The sequence below is a fragment of the Bubalus bubalis genome, chromosome 16, assembly GCF_019923935.1.
Source record: "Bubalus bubalis isolate 160015118507 breed Murrah chromosome 16, NDDB_SH_1, whole genome shotgun sequence".
In the NCBI taxonomy this organism is placed as follows: Eukaryota; Metazoa; Chordata; class Mammalia; order Artiodactyla; family Bovidae; genus Bubalus; species Bubalus bubalis.
The window spans coordinates 6,861,190-6,884,031 of NC_059172.1; the positions used below are offsets into that span (position 1 = coordinate 6,861,190).

Sequence of the window (22,842 nt, forward strand, 5' to 3'; positions counted from 1 at the left end):
TTTCTCTCTTTATTTTTCTTCTTCTTTTTTTTTAATATTGTATTTTTGAAATTCCAAACTCTACTCTAGATTTTTAATTTTTGCTTTTTGGTATTAGTTATCAATTTTGTACCTGTATTTTCTTTATAATTTTTGCGACCTTGTTTGTTTTTCTTTGTTCGTTTTTTCTCTCTTTCTTTTCCTTCTTCTTTTCTTTAACATCGTATTTTTGAAATTCCAAACTCTACTCTAGATTTTTAATTTTTGCTTTTATGTATTTGTTACCAATTTTGTACCTTTAAGAACCCAATCTTCAGTACCCATTTTTCACTAGGGAGCGAGATTACTGGCTTGCCTGCTCTCTCTCCCTTTGGACTCTCCTTTTTCTCCACCAGGTCGCCTGTGTCTCCTCCCTAACCCCTCTCTACTCTACCCAACTCTGTGAATTTCTGTGTGTTCCAGATGGTGGAGAACACTTAGAGAACTGATTACTGGCTGGATCTGTCTCCCTCCTTTTCATTCCCGCCTTTTATCCTTCTGGCCACCTCTGTCTCCTTCCTCCTTCTTCTCTTCTCTGTATAACTCCATGAACATCTCTGAGCAGTCCAGTTGTGGAGTGCACATAAGGAAGTGACTACTGGCTAGCCCACTCTCTCCACTATTGACTCCATCTCATCTCATTTGGGTCACCTCTAACTCCCTCCACCCTCTTCTCTTCTCCATGTAACGCTGTGAACCTCTCTGAGTGACCCTCACAGTAGAGAAACTTTTCATCTTTAACGTGGATGTTTTATCAATGGTGCTGTACAGAAGGAGAAGTTTTGAAACTACTGTAAAAATAAGACCGATAACTGGAAGCAGGAGGCTTAAGTCTAAACCCTGACTCCAGGGAACTCCTGACTCCAAGGAACATTAATTGACAGGAGCTCATCAAACGCCTCCATACCAACACTGAAACTAAGCACCACACAAGGGCCAACAAGTTCCAGGGCAAGACATACCAAGCAAATTCTCCAACAACAAAGGAACACAGCCCTGAGCGACAATATACAGGCTGCCCAAAGTCACCCCAAAACCATAGACATCTCATAACTCATTACTGGACATTTCATTACACTCCAGAGAGAAGAAATACAGCTCCACCCACCTGAACACCGACACAAGCTTCCCTAACCAGGAAACCTTGACAAGCCACCTGTACAAACCCACACAGAGCGAGGAAACGCCACAATAAAGAGGACTCCACAAACTGCCAGAATACAGAAAGGACACCCCAAACTCAGCAATTGAAACAAGATGAAGAGATAGAGGAATACCCAGCAGATAAAGGAACAGGATAAATGCCCACCAAACCAAACAAAAGAGGAAGAGATACGGAATCTACCTGATAAAGAATTCCAAATAATGATAGTGAAGTTGATCCAAAATCTTGAAATTAAAATGGAATCACAGATAAATAGCCTGGAGACAAGGATTGAGAAGATGCAAGAACGGTTTAACAAGGACCTAGAAGAAATAAAAAAGAGTCAATATATAATGAATAATGCAATAAATGAAATTAAAAACACTCTGGAGACAACAAATAGTAGAATAACAGAGGCAGAAGATAGGATTAGTGAATTAGGAGATAGAATGGTAGAAATAAATGAATCAGAGAGGACAAAAGAAAAACGAATTAAAAGAAATGAGGACAATCTCAGAGACCTCCAGGACAATATTAAGCACTACAACATTCGAATCATAGGGGTCCCAGAAGAAGAAGACAAAAAGAAAGACCATGAGAAAATACTTGAGGAGATAATATTTGAAAACTTCCCTAAAATGGGGAAGGAACTAATCACCCAAGTCCAAGAAACCCAGAGAGTCCCAAACAGGATAAACCCAAGGTGAAACACCCCAAGACACATATTAATCAAATTAACAAAGATCAAACACAAAGAACAAATATTAAAAGCAGCAAGGGAAAAATAACAAATAACACACAAGGGAATTCCCATAAGGATAACAGCTGATCTTTCAATAGAAACTCTTCAAGCCAGGAGGGAATGGCAAGACATACTTAAAATGATGAAAGAAAATAACCTACAGCCCAGATTATTGTACCCAGCAAGGATCTCCTTCAAGTATAAGGAGAAATCAAAAGCTTTTCAGACAAGCAAAAGCTGAGAGAATTTAGCACCACCAAACCAGCTCTCCAACAAATACTAAAGGATATTCTCTAGACAGGAAACACAAAAACGGTGTATAAATTCAAACCCAAAACAATAAAGTAAATGGCAACGGGATCATACTTATCAGTAATTACCTTAAACATAAATGGGTTGAATGCCACAACCAAAAGACAAAGACTGGCTGAATGGATACAAAAACAAGACCCCTACATATGTTGTCTACAAGAGACCCACCTCAAAACAGGGGACACATACAGACTGAAAGTGAAGGGCTGGAAAAAGATTTTCCATGCAAATAGGGACCAAAAGAAAGCAGGAGTAGCAATACTCATATCAGATAAAATAGACTTTAAAACAAAGGCTGTGAAAAGAGACAAAGAAGGTCACTACATAATGATCAAAGGATCAATCCAAGAAGAAGCTATAACAATTATAAATATATATGCACCCAACATGGGAGCACCGCAGTATGTAAGACAAATGCTAACAAGTATGAAAGGAGAAATGAACAATAACACAATAATTGTGGGAGACTTTAATACCCCACTCACACCTATGGATAGATCAACTAAACAGAAAATTAACAAGGAAACACAAACTTTAAACGATACAATAGACCAGTTAGACCTAATTGATATCTATAGGACATTTCATCCCAAAACAATGAATTTCACCTTTTTCTCAAGTGCACATGGAACCTTCTCCAGGATAGATCACATCCTGGGCCATAAAGCTAGCCTTGGTAAATTCAAAAAAATAGAAATCATTCCAAGCATCTTTTCTGACCACAATGCAGTAAGATTACATCTCAATTACAGGAGAAAAACTATTAAAAATTCCAACATATGGAGGCTGAACAACAAGCTGCTGAATAACCAACAAATCACAGAAGAAATCAGAAAAGAAATCAAAATTTGCATAGAAACGAATGAAAATGAAAACACAACAACCCAAAACCTGTGGGACACGGTAAAAGCAGTCCTAAGGGGAAAGTTCATAGCAATACAGGCACACCTCAAGAAACAAGAAAAAAGTCAAATAAATAACCTAACTCTACACCTAAAGCAACTAGAAAGGGAAGAAATGAAGAACCCCAAGGTTAGTAGAAGGAAAATCTTAAAAATAGAGCAGAAATAAATGCAAAAGAAACAAAAGAGACCATAGCAAAAATCAACAAAGCCAAAAGCTGGTTCTTTGAAAGGATAAATAAAATTGACAAACCATTAGCCAGACTCATCAAGAAACAAAGGGAGAAAAATCAAATCAATAAAATCAGAAATGAAAATGGAGAGATCACAATAGACAACACAGAAATACAAAGGATCATAAGAGACTACTATTGACAATTATATGCCAATAAAATGGACAACGTGGAAGAAATGGACAAATTCTTAGAAAAGTACAACTTTCCAAAACTCGACCAGGAAGAAATAGAAAATCTTAACAGACCCATCACAAGCACGGAAATTGAAACTGTAATCAAAAATCTTCCAGCAAACAAAAGCCCTGGTCCAGACGGCTTCATAGCTGAATTCTACCAAAAATTTAGAGAAGAACTAACACCTATCCTGCTCAAACTCTTCCAGAAAATTGCAGAGGATGGTAAACTTCCAAACTCATTCTATGAGGCCACCATCACCCTAATCCCAAAACCTGACAAAGATCCCACAAAAAAAGAAAACTACAGGCCAATATCACTCATGAACATAGATGCAAAAATCCTTAACAAAATTCTAGCAATCAGAATCCAACAACACATTAAAAAGATCATACACCATGACCAAGTGGGCTTTATCCCAGGGATGCAAGGTTTCTTCAATATCCACAAATCAATCAATGTAATACACCACATTAACAAATTGAAAAATAAAAACCATATGATTATCTCAATAGATGCAGAGAAAGCCTTTGACAACATTCAACATCCATTTATGATAAAAACTCTCCAGAAAGCAGGAATAGAAGGAACATACCTCAACATAATAAAAGCTATATATGACAAACCCACAACAAACATTATCCTCAATGGTGAAAAATTGAAAGCATTTCCTCTAAAGTCAGGAACAAGACTAGGGTGCCCACTTTCACCATTACTATTCAACATAGTTTTGGAAGTTTTGGCCACAGCAATCAGAGCAGAAAAAGAAATAAAAGGAATGCAAATTGGAAAAGAAGAAGTAAAACTCTCACTGTTTGCAGATGACATGATCCTCTACATAGAAAACCCTAAAGACTCCACCAGAAAATTACTAGAACTAATCAATGACTATAGTAAAGTTGCAGGATATAAAATCAACACACAGAAATCCCTTGCATTCCTATACACTAATAATGAGAAAACAGAAAGTGAAATTAAGGAAACAATTCCATTCACCATTGCAACGGAAAGAATAAAATACTTAGGAATATATCTACCTAAAGAAACTAAAGACCTATATATAGAAAACTATAAAACACTGGTGAAATAAATCAAAGAGGACACTAATAGATGGAGAAATATACCATGTTCATAGATTGGAAGAATCAATATAGTGAAAATGAGTATACTACCCAAAGCAATTTATAGATTTAATGCAATCCCTATCAAGCTACCAATGGTATTATTCACAGACCTAGAACAAATAATTTCACAATTTGTATGGAAATACAAAAAACCTCGAATAGCCAAAGCGATCTTGAGAAAGAAGAATGGAACTGGAGGAATCAACCTACCTGACTTCAGGCTCTACTACAAAGCCACAGTTATCAAGACAGTATGGTACTGGCACAAAGACAGAAATATAGATCAATGGAACAAAATAGAAAGCCCAGAGATAAATCCACGCACATATGGACACCTTATCTTTGACAAAGGAGGCAAGAATATACAATGGATTAAAGACAATCTCTTTAACAAGTGGTGCTGGGAAAACTGGTTAACCACTTGTAAAAGAATGAAACTAGAACACTTTCTAACACCATACACAAAAATAAACTCAAAATGGATTAAAGATCTAAATGTAAGACCAGAAACTATAAAACTCCTAGAGGAGAACATAGGCAAAACACTCTCCGACATACATCAGAGCAGGATCCTCTATGACCCACCTCCCAGAATATTGGAAATAAAAGCAAAAATAAACAAATGGGACCTAATTAAACTTAAAAGCTTCTGCACAACAAAGGAAACTATTAGCAAGGTGAAAAGGCAGCCTTCAGAATGGGAGAAAATAATAGTAAATGAAGCAACTGACAAACAACTAATCTCAAAAATATACAAGCAATTCCTACAGCTCAACTCCAGAAAAATAAATGACCCGATCAAAAAATGGGCCAAAGAACTAAATAGACATTTCTCCAAAGAAGACATACAGATGGCTAACAAACACATGAAAAGATGCTCAACATCATTCATTATCAGAGAAATGCAAATCAAAACCACTATGAGGTACCATTTCACACCAGTCAGAATGGCTGTGATCCAAAAGTCTACAAGCAATAAATGCTGGAGAGGGTGTGGAGAAAAGGGAACCCTCTTACACTGTTGGTGGGAATGCAAACTAGTACAGCCACTATGGAGAACAGTGTGGCGATTCCTTAAAAAACTGGAAATAGAACTGCCTTATGATCCAGCAATCCCACTGCTGGGCATACACACCAAGGAAACCAGAAGGGAAAGAGACACATGTACCCCAATGTTCATCGCAGCACTGTTTATAATAGCCAGGATATGGAAGCAACCTAGATGTCCATCAGCAGATGAATGGATAAGAAAGCAGTGGTACATATACACAATGGAATATTACTCAGCCATTAAAAAGAATACATTTGAATCAGTTCTAATGAGGTGGATGAAACTGGAGCCAATTATACAGAGTGAAGTAAGCCAGAAAGAAAAACACCAATACAGTATACTAACGCATATATATGGAATTTAGAAAGATGGTAACCATAACCCTGTGTACGAGACTGCAAAAGAGACACTGATGTATAGAATAGTCTTATGGACTCTGTGGGAGAGGGAGAGGGTGGGAAGATTTGGGAGAATGGCATTGAAACATGTAAAATATCATGTATGAAACGAGTCGCCAGTCCAAGTTCAATGCATGATACTGGATGCTTGGGGCTGGTACACTGGGACGACCCAGAAGGATGGTATGGGGAGGGAGGAGGGAGGAGGGTTCAGGACGGGGAACACATGTATACCTGTGGCGGATTCATTTCGATATTTGGCAAAACCAATACAATATTGTAAAGTTTAAAAACAAAATAAAATTTAGAAAAAAAACTGTCTTAGATGCTACAAAGACGGGAAGTCTCCCAAGTCCAGGCTCATGAAAAGCCTTGTAGCTTCACTTCTCCCCCTGAGCTCCCCTTGACCCTGAAGATCTTCCTCATGGCATTTTTCACCTCACTGTTCCTCAACGTGTAGATCAGAGGGTTCAGCAAAGGTGGCATGACGATGTTAAAGAGGATGACGAGTTTGTCAGCGGCCAGGGTGGTGGAGGGTCGAATGTACATGAACATGGGGGGCACCAGGACCAGAAGCACAGTGATGATATGTGAGCCGCACGTGGACAGAGCCTTGCGCCGGCTCTCAGAAGACCGGCTTCTCAGGTTCAGTAGGATGACCACATAGGAGATGATAAGGATGACGAAGGACACTAAAGAAATCATGCCGCTGTTGGCCACCACGATGAGCCCCACCACGTAGGTGTCCGCACAGGCCAGCTTCAGCAGGGGATGGACGTCACAGAAGAAGCTGTCGATCTCGTTGGGCCCACAGAAGGGCAGCTGGACTGTGAGGAGCGTCTGCAGGATGGAATGCAGGAAGCCAGCCACCCAGGAGGCCCCCGCCAGAAGGCTGCACTTCCGGCGGCCCATGATGGTCGCGTAGTGCAGGGGCCGACAGATGGCCACATAGCGGTCATAGGCCATGGCCGTGAGGAGGAAGATCTCGGTGCCACCAAAAAAGTGGGCAGAAAAGAGCTGGGTCATGCAGCCCTCGAAGGAGATGGTCTTGCGCTCCACCAAAGTGTCAGCAATCATCTTGGGTGTGGTAGCGGATGGATAGCACATGTCGGCAAAGGACAAGTGGCAGAGGAAGAAGTACATGGGAGCATGCAGGGTCTTGCTGGCGTTGATGGTGATGATGACCAGAAGGTTCCCCAGGACCGTGAGCACGTGGAAGAGAGAGAAGACCAGGAAGCAGGCACGCTGCATCTCCCAGCTCCGGAAAAGGCCGAGCAAGACGAACTCAGTCACGTTGTTCTTGGCGCCCATGGATTGTCTATCCTGAGCACTGACAATCTGGTTACGTCTGCAAGGACACAAACTGCAGGATATAAGAAAGCTTCCCATAGAGAAGGGGCTTATGGACACAGTGGGAGGAAGGGAGGGCGGGATGAACTGAGAGAGCATTATTGACGTATATACATAGGCTGCCGTGTGTAAATAGATAGCTAGTGAGAGGCTGCTGTAGAGCACAGGGAGCTCAGTTTAGTGTTCTGTGATGACCTAGAAGGGGAGGGATGGGGGGATGGGAGAGACGCTCAAGAGAGAGGGGATATATGCATTCTCATAGCTGAATCATGGTTGTTGTACAGCAGAATTTGCAAAGCAATTACAGTCCAATTTTAAAAATAAATTAAAAAAAAAATTACAGGTAGTTTCCCAAACCCAGGAGTCAGTACACTGTATTCAAGTCTGATAATGATTTTAACACCCTGTTTCAAAGGGTGTTAAAACTAACATTCATAACTCCTTTCTATGCCATAGCTAAAATACAGTATGTGGAAAACATTTTGTTATCTAGAACCTGTAAGATTTCATGCACAGATCTACCCTAGAACATACATGTATCAGAACACAGACCAGAGACAGACCTGGCAAAATAGGAAAGCATGTAAAACAAATAAATGAAATAATAAGTGAATGCATGAACAAATATCTCAGATACTAAATTTATAAATGATTAAGATATAAAAAATTGCATTAAATTCAACAAAAATTGTTGAGCCCTCTAAGTGCCAACAAACATTGTCACTGATCCTTAAGTGCCTAGAACCATATCAAATGTCCTTAACCACAGGGCTGTGTATAGCATATAATTTAAAAACTTTAAGGGGGAAGGTGAGAGATGCTAACATTACAAAGCTGGGCTTTGTGTACATCAATCAGTAAGTATGAAAAACCACCATAAGTACCTCAGTAACAACCAGAGAGTGCTGGATGGTAATTATTCATAGTCAAGGGCAGGTTGGTAGAGTGTAGGGAAAAAGGAAGGGAAATCATACAAGACTGTTTTGAGGAGTGCTTTTATCACAAGTGTCTTGTTATCGTGGCTGTTGAAAAAAAAAACGGCAAATAACATTTATGAATAGCAGAATGGTAAAGTGATAGTTGCTCAGTCATGTCCGACTGTTTGCGACCCCATGGACTATAGCCACACCAGGCTCCTCTGTCAATGGGATTCTCCAGGCAAGAATACTGGGGTGGGTAGCCATTCCCTTCTCCAGGGGATTTTTAGGGATCGCACCTGGGTGTCCCACATTGCAGGCAGATTCTTTACCGTCTGAGCCACCAGTGAAGCCCAGCAGAACAGTAAAGATGATCACATTTGGGGACTTTCCTAGTGGTCCAGTGGCTAAGTCTCCACACTCCCAATGCCAGGGGCCCAGGTTCAATCCCTGGTTAGGGAACTGGATCGCACGTGGCACAACTTAAGATCCTGACTGCCACAACTAAGAAAGGGCACAGTCAAATAAATAAATATAATAAGTATGTTTTTAGAAAGATGATCACATTATATGTGATCAACTCCAGTCCCTACATTCCCAGGCGACTTAGGATCCTGGAAAAGGTTCACAGAAGACAGAGAGGAAGACTCGAAACACTTGGGACATTGACCCACAGAGGCTGACACAAAGAATTCACACTCAGAGCCTCTTCCACTCCTTCCTACCTCCAAATCCAGGCCCCAGACACACTGCTTGTCTTTAAGCGGTTGAATCTGCTTTAAGCTGAAAATTAAAACAATAAACAATGACAATGCCAGAGGCAAGAACAAGGGAAAAATTTTCATGCCCTGGGATATTACCCAGACTTATTTAGCATCTCCCTTATCCAGAAGTTTCCTAAAATCCAGGATCTTACAGCAAGATTCTTCTACTCCCTGCTCAACTACTCCCTGCTGAAATTGTGCAAATGCTTTGATCAGATGGTTAAGTTCACCCACAAGGCAGAGAGGAGAGATAGCACTGGAAATAGACAGCCAGTTCCTGCCAGCCACTGAAGGAGAATGCTATAAAAAAATAATGATACAATCATTGTGCACACCCCAAAACAGACTTTGATAGCAGATAAATAATCTAACCATTATTTCCATGAAAAAAATGTCTGCCATATTTTGTTTTATTTAGTCTTGTAATAAATGTAAAATACACCCATTGTTTCTATCTGGCATTTTGTCATGCTGAAAAAAAAGGCATTCTGATGTGCGATCAAATGCTTGGAATGGCACAGTTGGTGTTCAGGCCATCAAATGAAACTGCTTGGGAGGCAGTACCACAGTCAGCAAGAAGCCAGCCACTAGAGACAAATTCTGTGAAACTGATTTCCAGTTCTTCCAGTCCCTCTCTGGATGATATTGGACATGTTGCTTGACCCCTTAGAAACTCTGTTTCCTCCTATATCAGATAATAATACATATCACCTAGGCTGCCATTATAAGATAAGAGAAGAGTATTAAGGACTTCCCTGGTGGCACAGTGGATAGGAATCCTCCTGCCAATGCAGGGGACATGGGTTCAATCCTTGGTCCAGGAAGACTCTACAAGCTGCAGAGCAACTAAGCCAGTGTACCACAACTTTTGAAACCCACACACCATAATGAAAAATAGCTGCTGCTTGCTGCAAGTAGAGAAAATCTGTACACAGCAGCAAAGACCCAGTGCAACCAAAAATAAATAAATAATTTTTTAAAGAAAAGAGCATTTAGCCCAGTTATTTGCCCTTAGTAGGTGCTCAGTAAATACCAAGTATTATTAGGTCTCAATGGTTTCACGTCATTCTCAGGTGGGAGATTGGTTTGCAAGGGCCATCTCCTAGGATTTATTGCCAAGGTGATTTGCCATTTAATTTCCAAACATTTTTATTAAATTTCTAGTACAAAGAATCATTAAACTTGGGATATCTAATGAGCAAGACGGTCATCCACCTGTTCTTAAAGCCAATTCCTCTGAGGACAAAGAGGGAACAACATGCTTGGGTGATGCAAGTCAAGATTTAGTCTCACTTCCCTTTCACTCATGAGACTCTGTTCTGACCCAGACACTCCCAGAGAACATCATCCTCATCATATGAACTTTACTTTTATGATTTGTTTTATAAAATAATGAAATAATACATGTCTTTGTTATTTAATCCAGAGTATATATTTACTGTCCTTATCCCCATTTTACAGATAAGGAAAATTAGGCTCAGGGATATTAGCTAATTTGCTCAAGTTCAGCATATTCATTAGAGATACTTTGGAATGTAGTGAAAATACTATTAGAAGTTAGAAGTCATTATTATTATAGTGAGCTTCTTTTGGTTGTTTCCTTCAGTTATGAAAACATTTTTATGAATTTGAATGAGATGTATACATAGTATTATATTCAGCATTTTCCCTTAACACTTTCTTTAAGCATTTCCCCAAGGTGACAGTTTTCAAGAGACTGTTTTTAACGGTGCATCTTAAAACACATACCCTAATTTATTTGACTATTTTTTTTATTTATGAGCTATGAGCTTTGAGTTGATCCCTATTTCGTACTCCAGTGTATGGCCTCCCTCTGTAAATATCTTGGGATCAATTTCTTGGAAGGGAAGACTGAGGTAGAGGGCATGACGATTGTTTAGGGTCCAGCTAGAATCTCACGCAGTTTGAAGCAACATCATTTGCTGTTCCCGGGAGTAAACACTGATGAAACAACAATGCTCATTAATTCCCAACCCAAACCACTTTTCCCCAACCTAAGCGTCTTCATACACCTTCAGCCTCTCCCCCAAGGACTCATTTCTGTCCTTGTTTCCTCCTCTCTGGTTCCCCCAAAGTCTTCACACCACCCTTAACCTGTAAACACACCTTTGGACCTTGCAGCCTGTGAGGACCTGAATAAGACTCTGTGGAATGCAAAAAGGACTTTTCACCTCTTGTGGTGCGTGCTGCCGTCACCCTGGCAGAGCTGCTGTGGGTCAGGCACGGCTCATGACCTTCACGCATGATCCAAGTTCACACTCTTCACAAACCTTTAAGATGACTATTAATATTCTCACTTCGGAGATGAGGAAAAGGAAGCTCAAAAACTTTAGTGTTTAAGGGACTTGCTCGAGGTCACCGATAGCAAACACCATGACAGGTGTTACAAGCTGATCTGAAAGACATTTGTAGACCTTATTGTCAGAGAGGTCTCCCTATTGCAATTGTGAATGAAAACCGTTGCCTGCTGTATCCGCAAGCAAAGGATGCTGCAGCCATCAAGCCATCACATTACAGCCACCCCTCCAATGAGCCCGGAGGGAACTCAGGTCAGAAAGAGGACGGCTGACATGCAGCAGCCACCTGCTGCAGCCATTCTCAAGGGCACGCCCTGAGGAGACTGGGATGAGGAAAGCAGAGAGCTGAGGTGCATCTCAAAGGGTCGATTTCAGGGAGCCCAGACTCCTGCATCCTCCCACACTTAGAAAAGTGCTGAATTCATCAACTGGAGCTATCTGGTTTTCTTTAGTTAACAATGATCTTTGGTGTTCCAACTGCCTGGTCTTTGTTACAAAAACTTCTATATATCTTGATTCCCATCCCTGCCTCTTCAGACCAGTCCCTCAGAGTTATCTGAGAGGCTGTGTCCCTAGCTTAAATCCTCAGTTTTGCCCACCAAATAAAACATAATTCTAAACTTCTAGGTTGAGCCTTTTTTTTTTTTCAGTCAATACAACAGTCCCCACACCCTTTTGCAACCATTTCATCCTACTCTCTCCCCTTCAGTACTTGCTACTCTCAACCTACTGAAAATTTTCAGGTGATTAACATAGACTTGACTTTGCCCAAAAGCAGCAGCTTGAAACCCTGAAAAGGGCATTGACCTGGAAGTCAAAAGGCCTCAATATTAGTCCCAGCTTTGTTGTTTGCAGTCACCTCAAACAACTCTCTTTCTCTCTCTGCCTGGTGCCCTATTTCCCCATCTATTCAAAATGATAGTAAGACAAAGTACTATGATTTTAAGCTGGGAAAGTAGAAATACACAGCCTTCAGGTTAATTTCACTGATAAACATCAATATCGTGGTGAATTTTAAAATAACTAGAAAGCAAGTAAATAGCTTTATATGATTACTCACATCTTTCACTCCCTTGCTTAGGAATTGGTGGGGGTTTGGGGTATACATTTCATATTTCCCATGCCTTACATTGAATTTGATTGAGTTCACAGGAGTTTTCAGATATATTCTCTCTCTTGAAAGAGAAAGGAAATTTGTAATGCAATTTAGAAACATTTTTACCTTAAAAGATTAAAATGTCAGTAAGTCTTTTAAGAGGTTTTCAGACTTAGGTATCTGAGGAGTCACTGACATGAAAGACTACCTTGCCAGCTGGGCTTTGGGGAGAGGGTGCTAAGACTGTGCCTCAGTAAAATACATTCTGGAATCTGCTCGAATTTCCGGGAAGTTGACTGGTGTCAGGGACCACACACCAGGACAGCCCATGGGAAAGGCTGGGAACTCAGCCTTCTCTGGGCACTCTGATCCTTCCATTCTGCCTTCAGTAACCCCCAGCCAAGGACCGGGCATTCATATGGCAAGCCTCTAAATAATAAAATACTTGTGAAAACACTCTCTGAGTCTGAACATCTCCACAAGTAGAGGGAATGGTCACCCAAGCATGAAGACATTTGCTTGCATTTATTAAGCAATGCTGTATGCCAAGCCCTACGGGGAGCACTTAAAATGCATCATCTCAGTAAATCCACTCAACAATACTTGGAGGAAGCTAGGATGCTTGTTTCTCTTTTTCAGATGAGGGAAATGAGGATTAGAGCAAATGAGTGACTTGGCCAAGTTCTCAGACCAGTAAGAGTTAGAGCCAGAAATGCAACCCAAGACACACAGCTTCAAAGTTACGCTCTCAGTTGCTGTACAACTCTCCTGACTAGGAAAGTAGGAGCATTTGATCATCCAAAAAGGAGGGAGATGACGGCTGGAGGCAGCAGACAAGAGCTCAGCAATGAGAGGTGAGCACAGGCTACATCGGACCCTGGAAAAGATGCTTTGGGGGCATCCATGACAAAAATGCCACGTCTTCAGGAAAAAAAAATCAAGACAAAAGGAGAACAATTACATCAATACGGTGACAGTGCATTGGGGGGAAGCTTGAAAAATTCAATTTCTTCATTTCTTTAAATTACTCAGATGAATTCCACAAATATGTTACAAATTCTGGAATGTTTCTTTTTAAATCTCTAAATCTTTACAGTAGAGTGAATTTCTATTTTTCTTTTTTTTCATATTTTCTATGATTTATTCAAATGAAAATCCAGAATAGAGAAATCTATAGAGACATAGAGTAAATTAATGATTGCTTAGGGATGGAGGAGAGATGGAAGAGGTAGATGAAGTAATGATAGCTGAAAAGTATACATTTCTCTTGGAGATGATGAAAACGTTTTAAAACTGACTCTGTTGATGATTGCACATGTATGTAAATATACTAAAATCCGTTGCATTGTACACTTTAAATGAGTGAATTATATGGTATGTGAAAAACATCACAAAATTGCTAAAAAAGAAAATTCTGTAGTATATATTCTAAGTCACATACTCTAGAACTAATTTCCTTTTAGATATGAGAAGTTATTTTCCAACCATAAACGTGCAAGAAAGAATTCATGATTCTCAGGAATACACCTTAGGGATCAGATTGGGACGGGAGTTAATGTAACTGGCAGCAGGTCTTTGAGGTTATCTACAACTGAGCTTTCATGTACAAAAAGACAAAGTTGGCTTAACTTCTGTTCTCATATATAGATTTACACAAGTAAGACTAGGAACTTGAAATAGTCAATCATAAAAACTTAAAATATGGTGAGGCCAATTATCTGAATCATCATTTGAAAGCACCCACTGCCTCACTTTTGCCTTTTTTCCCCTATAAACTGGACTTTATTTTTTTTATTTTATTTTTAAACTTTACATAATTGTATTAGTTTTGCCAAATATTGAAATGAATCCGCCACAGGTATACATGTGTTCTCCATCCTGAACCCTCCTCCCTCCTCCCTCCCCATACCATCCCTCTGGGTCATCCCAGTGCACCAGCCCCAAGCATCCAGTATCGTGCATCGAACCTGGACTGGCAACTCGTTTCATACATGATATTATACATGTTTCAATGCCATTCTCCCAAATCTTCCCACCCTCTCCCTCTCTCACAGAGTCCATAAGACTGTTCTATACATCAGTGTCTCTTTTGCTGTCTCGTACACAGGATTATGGTTACCATCTTTCTAAATTCCATATATAGGCATTAGTATACTGTATTGGTGTTTTTCTTTCTGGCTTACTTCACTCTGTATAACAGGCTCCAGTTTCATCCACCTCATTAGAACTAATTCAAATGTATTCTTTTTAATGGCTGAGTAATACTCCATTGTGTATATGTACCACAGCTTTCTTATCCATTCATCTGCTGATGTACAACTAGGTTGTTTCCATGTCTTGGCTATTATAAACAGTGCTGCGATGAACATTGGGGTACATGTGTCTCTTTCCCTTCTGGTTTCCTCAGTGTGTATGCCCAGCAGTGGGATTGCTGGATCATAAGGCAGTTCTAGTTCCAGTTTTTCAAGGACTCTCCATACTGTTTGTTTAAAATAAGGCGATCTAAAAAAGGACATTTTCTCAAATAAATAATTCTATGATATATTGCTGTTGTTTAGTCACTAAGGTGTGTCCAACTCTTGAAACTCCATGGACTGTAGCCCACCAGATTCCTTCTGCCCATGGGATTTCCCAGGCAAGAATACTGGAGTGGGTTGCTATTACTTTCTGCAGGGGATCTTCTTGACCCAGGAATCAAACCCACATTTGCATTAGCAAGCAGGTTCTTTACCACTGAGCCACCAGGGAAGCCCCTCTATGATGTGTGTGTGTGTATGTGTGTTTGTGTGTATTTGTAAATGTTTATTGTATAGGAAAAAAAGAAAATGGCTGAAGCAGAAGGATTCTAGTGATGCCACGGGAATATGAAAATAAATCAATTTGAGACTTTATGCATTTAAAGGCAAGGACCTGAGAAACACTAAGATACTGTGCAGCAGGACTTCTATCTTTGTATTGAGAACAAAACAGAGGAAGCACAGAGCAAGTGAAAACATCTATTTTCTATAAGAGCCCCTGGTTGGTTCAGGTTTATTCTAGCTAGCGAGTCCCCCAGAAAACCATGACTACGTGAGAACTGACCTTAGTGAGCTCCACCCTCCTAGCTGAGCAGTGAGAGTAAAGGACTCTGGCTGCAGAAGTGAAGGGTCTCAGGAAACTTTTAAGCACAAAGTGTTCAGGGAATCTTACACAGAATTTCCACAGGCAAAGCCATTATAGAGCTTGGACACATCTGCTTCTGAAGTGTCAGCAACACACATTCATGGTTGGCAAGAGCACCTTGAGGTTTGCTAATGAGACCCCAAAGGCATCACAATCCAATTAGAGGAGGGGCCACAGAGACAGGCACAGCTCCCTTGTCGCATTAACTTTGTGGCTCAGACAAACCTCAGAGACCACCACCACTATGCTGTGCTTTGTTGTGTCCAACTCTCTGAGACCCAATGGACTGCAGCCCACCAGGCTCCTCTGTCCACGGGAACCACTTTTTTATCCCGACTTTGAATTTTCCATACTGAATCATCCCAAACTCATTCACTCAACTGTATTTATTAAGCCACTACTACATACAGGGCACAGTTCCTTGTTATCAATTTTTTCTGATGACACAAAACTGTGTTATCAGAATTTTGCCAAGAGAATGCACTGGTCATAGCAAACACCTCTACCAACAACATAAGAGACATGGACATCACCGGATCGTCAATACCGAAATCAGATTCTTTAGCTGAAGATAAAGATATTCTTCAGCCAATGATGGAGAAGCTCCAAACAGTCAGCAAAAACAAGACCAGGAGCTGACTGTGGCTCAGATCATGAACTCTTTATTGCAAAATTCAGGCTTAAATTGAAGAAAGTATGGAAACCACTAGACCATTCAGGTATGACCAAATCAAATCTCTTATGATTAAAGAGTGGAAGTGACAAATAGATTCAAGGTATTAGACCTGATAGAGTACCTGAAGAACTATGGAAGAAGGTTTGTAACACTATACAGGAGGCAGTGATCAAAACCATCCCAAGAAAAAGAAATGCAAGAAGGCAAAATGGTTGTCCGAGGAGGCCTTACAAATAGCTGCAAAAAGAAGAGACGCGAAAGGCAAAGGAGAAAAGAAAAAATATATCCACCTGAATGCAGAGTTCCAAAGAATAGCAAGGAGAGATAAGAAAGCCTTCCTAAGTGGCCAATGCAATGAAATATAGAAGAGCAATAGAATGGGAAGGACCAGAGATCTCTTCAAAAAAGTTTAGAGATACCAAGGGAAATTTTCATGCAAAGATGAGCACAATAAAGGACAGAAATGGTAGGGACCTATCCGAAGCAGAAGATTTTAAGAAGTGGCAAGAATACATGGAAGAACTATATAAAAAAGATACTAAAGACCCAGATAGCCATGATGGTGTGATCCCTCACTAAAACACAACTGCACTCATTTCACATACTAGCAAAGTAATGCTCAAAATTCCCCAAGCTAGGCTTCAACAGTACATGAACCTAGAACTTCATGATGTCTAAGTTGGATTTAGAAAATGCAAAGGAACCAAACATCAAATTGCCAACATCCGTTGGTTCATAGAAAAAAACCAACAGAATTTCAGAAAAACATCTATTTCTGCTTCATTGACTATGCTCTAAAGCCTTTGACTGTGTGGATCACAATGAACTGTGGAAAACTGTGCGAGATGGGAATACCAGACCATTACCTGCCTCCTGAGAAACTTGTATGTATGCAACAGTTAGAACCAGACATGGATGAACTGGTTCCAAGTTGGAAAAGGAGTACATCAAGGCTGCATATTGTCACCTAGCTTATTTAACTTATATGCAGAGTATATCATGTGAAATGCAGGGCTGGATAAAGCACAAGCTGGAATCAAGATTGCCAGGAGAAATATCAATAACCTCAGATATGCAGATGACACCACCTTATGGCAGAAAGTGAAGAGGAACTAAAGAGCCTCCTGAGGAAGGTGAAAGAGGACAGTGAAAAAGTTGGCTTAAAATTCAACATTCAAAAAACTGAAATCATGGCATCCAGTCCCATCACTTCATAGCAAATAGATGGGGAAACAATGGAAATAGTGACAGACTTTATTTTGGGGGGCTCCAAAATCACTGCAGATGGTGACTGCTGCCATGAAATTAAAAGATGCTTGCTCCTTGAAAGAAAAGCTATGACAAACCTAGACAGTGTATTTAAAAAGCAGAGACACTACTTTGCCAATAAAGGTCCGTCTAGTCAAAGCTATGTTTTTTCCAGTAGTCATGTACGGATGAGAGAGCTGGACTACAAAGAAGGCTGAGTGCCAAAGAATTGATGATTTTGACCTGTGTTTCTGGAGAAGACTATTGAGAGTCCCTTGGAATGCAAGGAGACCAAAGCAGTCAATCCTAAAGGAAATCAGTCTTGAATATTCATTGGAAGCAATGATGCTGAAACTGAAACTCCACCTGATGGAAAAAGCTGACTCATTAGAAAAGACCCTGATGCTGGGCAAGTTTGAAGGCAGGACGAGAAGGGGACAATTGAGGATGAGATGGTTGGATGACATCACCAACTCAATGGACATGAGTTTGAGCAAACTCTGGGAGATGGTGAGGGACAGGGAAGCCTGTAAAATGAAGATGAAGTCAGGGGGAAGTACATAGACAAAATGCCTAGATGAGGTTTTGTAAAGTTGCCAGAAGTGGCTATTGAATTTGCTCCCAACATCCCATATATCACAGAAAAGAAAGAAATATAAACAATGACATGATTCAGCATCTAGTTCAGTTCAGGTGCTCAGTCGTGTCAAACTCTTTGCAACCCCATGAATTGCAGCACGCCAGGTCTCCTTGTCCATCACCAACTCCTGGAGTTCACTCAAACTCACGTCCATTAAGTCGGTGATGCCATCCATCCATCTCATCCTCTGTCATCCCCTTCTCCTCCTGCCCCTAATCCCTCCCAGCATCAGAGTCTTTTCCAATAAGTCAACTCTTCGCATCAGGTGGCCAAAGTATTGGAGTTTCAACTTTTCAACTTCAGCATCAGTCCTTCCAACGAACACCCAGGACCAATCTCCTTTAGAAGGGACTAATTGGATCTCCTTGCAGTGCAAGGGACTCTCAAGAGTCTTCTCCAACACCATAGTTCAAAAGAATCAATTCTTCGGTGCTCAGCTTTCTTTATAGTCCAACTCTCACATCCATACATGACCACTGGAAAAACCATAGCCTTGACTAGACGGACCTTTGTTGGCAAAGTAATGTCTCTACTTTTGAATATGCTATCTAGGTTGGTCATAACTTTCCTTCCAAGGAGTAAGCGCCTTTTAATTTCATGGCTGCAATTACCATCTGCAGTGAGACACTACATAATTAAGAAATATTTAAGACAAGGAAAATCTGCCCTATAAATGTAATGACATTAATGATTATTATTTAACTTTTAGATATGATAATTGTATTATGATTATGTTGTATAGACAGATCTGCAAACATTCAAATGATATCGTGTCTGGAATTTACTTCAACTTACAGATGAAACAAGATTGACCATGGGTTAATAATTGTTGAAACTGAGTAATGACTACATATGGCTTATTATAGTATTATCTCTACTTTTGAATATGTTTGACAATTTGCTAACACAAAACAAAACATGTTTTGGTTGGAGAAAAATGTTGATTTCTGATTTCAGTCTTAGACTTTCTTATTTAATAGCTCTTGTGTGAAACTCCTTTAATCTCCATTTTTAACAAGTGCATCTCAGATCTCAGATTAATCTGATGCCAGTGGTCTCCAGATAACACTGAGTAAAGAAGACCAAGTAAACATTGTCTATATGGTTCAGAACAAAAGATGCTTTCCTAAAACAGCTGTGTCTTGGAGGCCTAAATAAGACAACACTGGGAAATTTAGTTAGACAATCAGGTCATGGAGGACTTGAAGCTTGTAGAGAAAGCTTGTAGGTAGTCCATGGTAGCTTGTAGGGAAAGTGATAATGTAATTAGATGGAGGAAACAGCCAAGACCAGACAGCTCTGATGATGAGATGCTAGTTGTTTCAGGGAACTGAATCAACATGGAAACACTGTACTAGAATAAACCCTAGAGGTCATCCAGAACAGCCTATCAGAATTCCTTCATCAACAATCCCTCCCATGTGACCATGAGGACTTCATTTGAATACATTGTTTTCTATATCTTTTTAAACTTAATGCAATGAGCATGTATTACTTTGCAATTTTAAAAGGTAATAATGATAGCAATAATAAAATTGTTACATTCAAAAATCAAGGAAGTCTGGAGTTATCCAGTGAAGGGGAAGTTTGTCCCTGCAATACTTCAATAGCCCAGAGGGTTCTGATTGGTGACCTTTATATTGGATATGAAGTACATAATAGATGTTAGGCTACAATTAGATGCTTTGGTGTTTAAAAAATTGAACCTAAGTTGTCTAGGAAATATGATCTTGCAGAGACCTTGCTCTTTAATACACTGTAGGGACCAAAGCACACTAGTTAGAAACACAAGTTCTAGAATCACACAATCAAGGTCTGCAGCTCAACATCAGCTGTGCAACGTAAGGGCTCTTGGACCAGCTTTGCCACCATTTATGTTTTGTGACCTTGGGCAAGTCACTGCCCCTCTGTGGTCTTCCTCGTCTGTCATAAAGGGCCTGAGCATGGCTCTTACATTCTGTGGTTCTTGTGGACTTGCCAAATGACCTTGAGTTCAGAGCAATATTTCTTTATGGTGAAAGCCATTGTAATAATTCCTATTAGTGACCAGAAGTCAGTGAGTGCTCTCCACCTGGAGGCCAAGTTTTAGGACCTTTCCTGGTTTTCATTCTTGCAGCTGACATGAGGTTGTCTTAGATCATGGAAAAATATTGGCTCCTAATGCAAACTTAGCTGGGTTGGGAATATCCCCAGGAGTAGAACATAGCAACCCACTCCAGTACTCTTGCCTGGAGAATCCCATGGACAGAGGAGCCTGGTGGGCTACAGTCTATAGGGTCGCAAAGAGTCGGACACCACTGAAGTGACTTAGCATGCATGTACACAGTGCAAACCACAAGGATTAAGGAGCATTAACTTGGACCTGCAGGGGCCATATCATTATTAAGGTATTGAACCAGGCTAACAGATCAGTCTAAGGCCTTAACTCTAAGAAGCCCAAGGACTGGTCAACTGAATCAGGGCACAGCAACAGGCAAATGGCATAACTGCATTTTCTTGTAATTGGCATAAAGGGAGGAGCATATTTCACAGCACTGTGTCTCTGGCCCTGTTGGGCTGCACACCTCAGGCCTAAGAGGTTTTGCCCCACAGGCCTACAACACATCTACCCCACAGGCCCACCAGGCCTCTACCCCACAGGCCCACAAGGTCTCTACCCCACAGGCCCACCAGGCCTCTACCCCAGAGGTCTACAAGACCTCTATCCTGCAGGCCTGCCAGGCCTTTACTTGACCAGCATAAAGACTGAAGAAAAAGTCCAGAGTCAGCAACAGAAACAGTGGTTTAACAGGTAAGGAGAACTTACATGTCTGAAGCAAGGTCCTGGAGCAACTCATTACTATGTGCAGCAGACACAACAGGACATGGCGGCAGGCTTCGCTCTGGAGGCTAGGTAACCAGTTACAGGTGGAAATGACTTAAGGTCGGCTCATCAGTTACCCGGGAAACCAGCAGAGGGGCACGCCCCTTACCGCCCTTTTGATGAGCTATTGGAAACAATCATCAGCTGGGCCTTGGGTAAGTTTGTAGGAAGGTCAGTTCTGTGAGTAGGGTGCAGATGAAGCAGGCACTGGTCCAGCAGGGGACGTACGGGAGGACAGTCATCTAGGGTGGTCTGAGCATACAAACCCTCGACCCTTTCCTCAAAAGGCCGCCCAGGGGATTCTGTCTGTGTTAAGGAAGCAGTCGGCCTAAAATTAGCATTGAGAGAACACTTTCTGTTGCACCTTCTACTTACAAAGTGCAGCGCCTCCTCGCACTGCCATCATCCCTCTGCCAGACGGGGCAGGGGCTACTCAGGTTACGTATGTAGTGACCCGAGCTGCAAACACTAAGAGCTGCACTTTGGCTCTCGCGTCCAAAATCCCTGACCTTCCCGCTCCTTTTGCACCTGGGCCCCTGCTGTCTGCATAACAGGAAGGCTCCGGAACTATCCTCAGGTTTGCTGCTGGGTTTCCATTCTCTCTTCATTTTCTACCGAAATTATTTAATTGGGGGAAAAGTCCATGTAAGAAAATATTTTACCACCCACTGTGGCTTCACTGGAAGTGTTTCCAAAATCTACAGTGTTTTCTGCATTGTGGGATTCTGTCCTGTGCAGAGTAGATGAAAACATTCAGATGTGCCAAAATTCTTGAGAAATAACAGAAAATCTGATGTGTAGGCTTTTAGATAATGGGGACTTTTTTGCCTGAAAATAACACCATGAAACAAATGTTAAAAACACGTGGGGTCAAGTACAGGCCCAGAGACGTTACTTTGCCAACAAAGATCTGTCTAGTCAAAGCTACAGCTTTTCCAGTAGTCATGTATGGATACAAGAGTTGGGTCATAAAGAAAGCTGAACGCCAAAGAATTGATGCTTTTGAACTGTGGTGTTGGAGAAGACTCTTTAGAGTCCCTTGGACAGCAAGGAGATCAAACAAGTCAATCCTAAAGAAAATCAATCCTGAATATTCATTGGAAGGACTGATGCTAAAGCTGACGCTCCAAAACTTTGGCCACCTGATGTGAAGAGCTGACTCATTAGAAAAGAACCTGATGCTGGGAAAGATTGAAGGCAAGACTAGAAGGGGATGACAGAGGACAAGATGGTTGGATGGCCTCACTGACTCAATGGACATGAGTTTGAGCAAGCTCCAGGAGATAGTAAAGGACAGGGAAGCCTGGCATGCTGCAGTCTATGGTGTCTCAAAGAATCAGACACTATTGAGCAACTGGACAACAACTACTACATATAGAGTGCAGTATTGTGTTATCAATTTAGGGGAAAGCTAGTATTAAGTATGAACTTGTCTGGTTTTGTCTTGTTTTTCTTAAGCAGCAGGGACAAGTGGGAACTAACCCAGCAACTTGACTACCACCTTATGTTAACAAAACATGTTGAAAAGTATTCGCACCCTGTGAATAGGGTAAGACAGACAACAGACAGTATAGTATGTTGCCTAAAAGCAAGGGCTAAAGGGTCAATTTGCCTTGTTTAAAGGTTAACTTTGCCACCTGGTAGATACATAACTTTTAACAAGTGACTTAACATCTCCTGAATGCCATTTTCCCATCTGAATTTTTT

At 40.9% G+C, this 22,842-nt stretch overlaps 1 protein-coding gene across 1 annotated transcript in view; it reads right to left on the bottom strand.

The window, feature by feature from the left end:
* Positions 1-21,502, bottom strand: part of LOC102394697 (olfactory receptor 4S1) — a 45,840-nt gene extending 24,338 nt beyond the window's left edge. Inside the window, exons 1-2 of the mRNA XM_006042679.3 lie at positions 21,079-21,502; positions 6,540-7,449 (exon numbers count right to left, since the gene is read on the bottom strand). Coding sequence (XP_006042741.2) covers positions 6,540-7,412 — 873 coding nt within the window. The 5' untranslated portion in view covers positions 7,413-7,449; positions 21,079-21,502. The remainder of the gene's footprint in view (positions 1-6,539; positions 7,450-21,078) is intronic.
* Between the last annotated feature and the right edge of the window lie 1,340 nt (positions 21,503-22,842).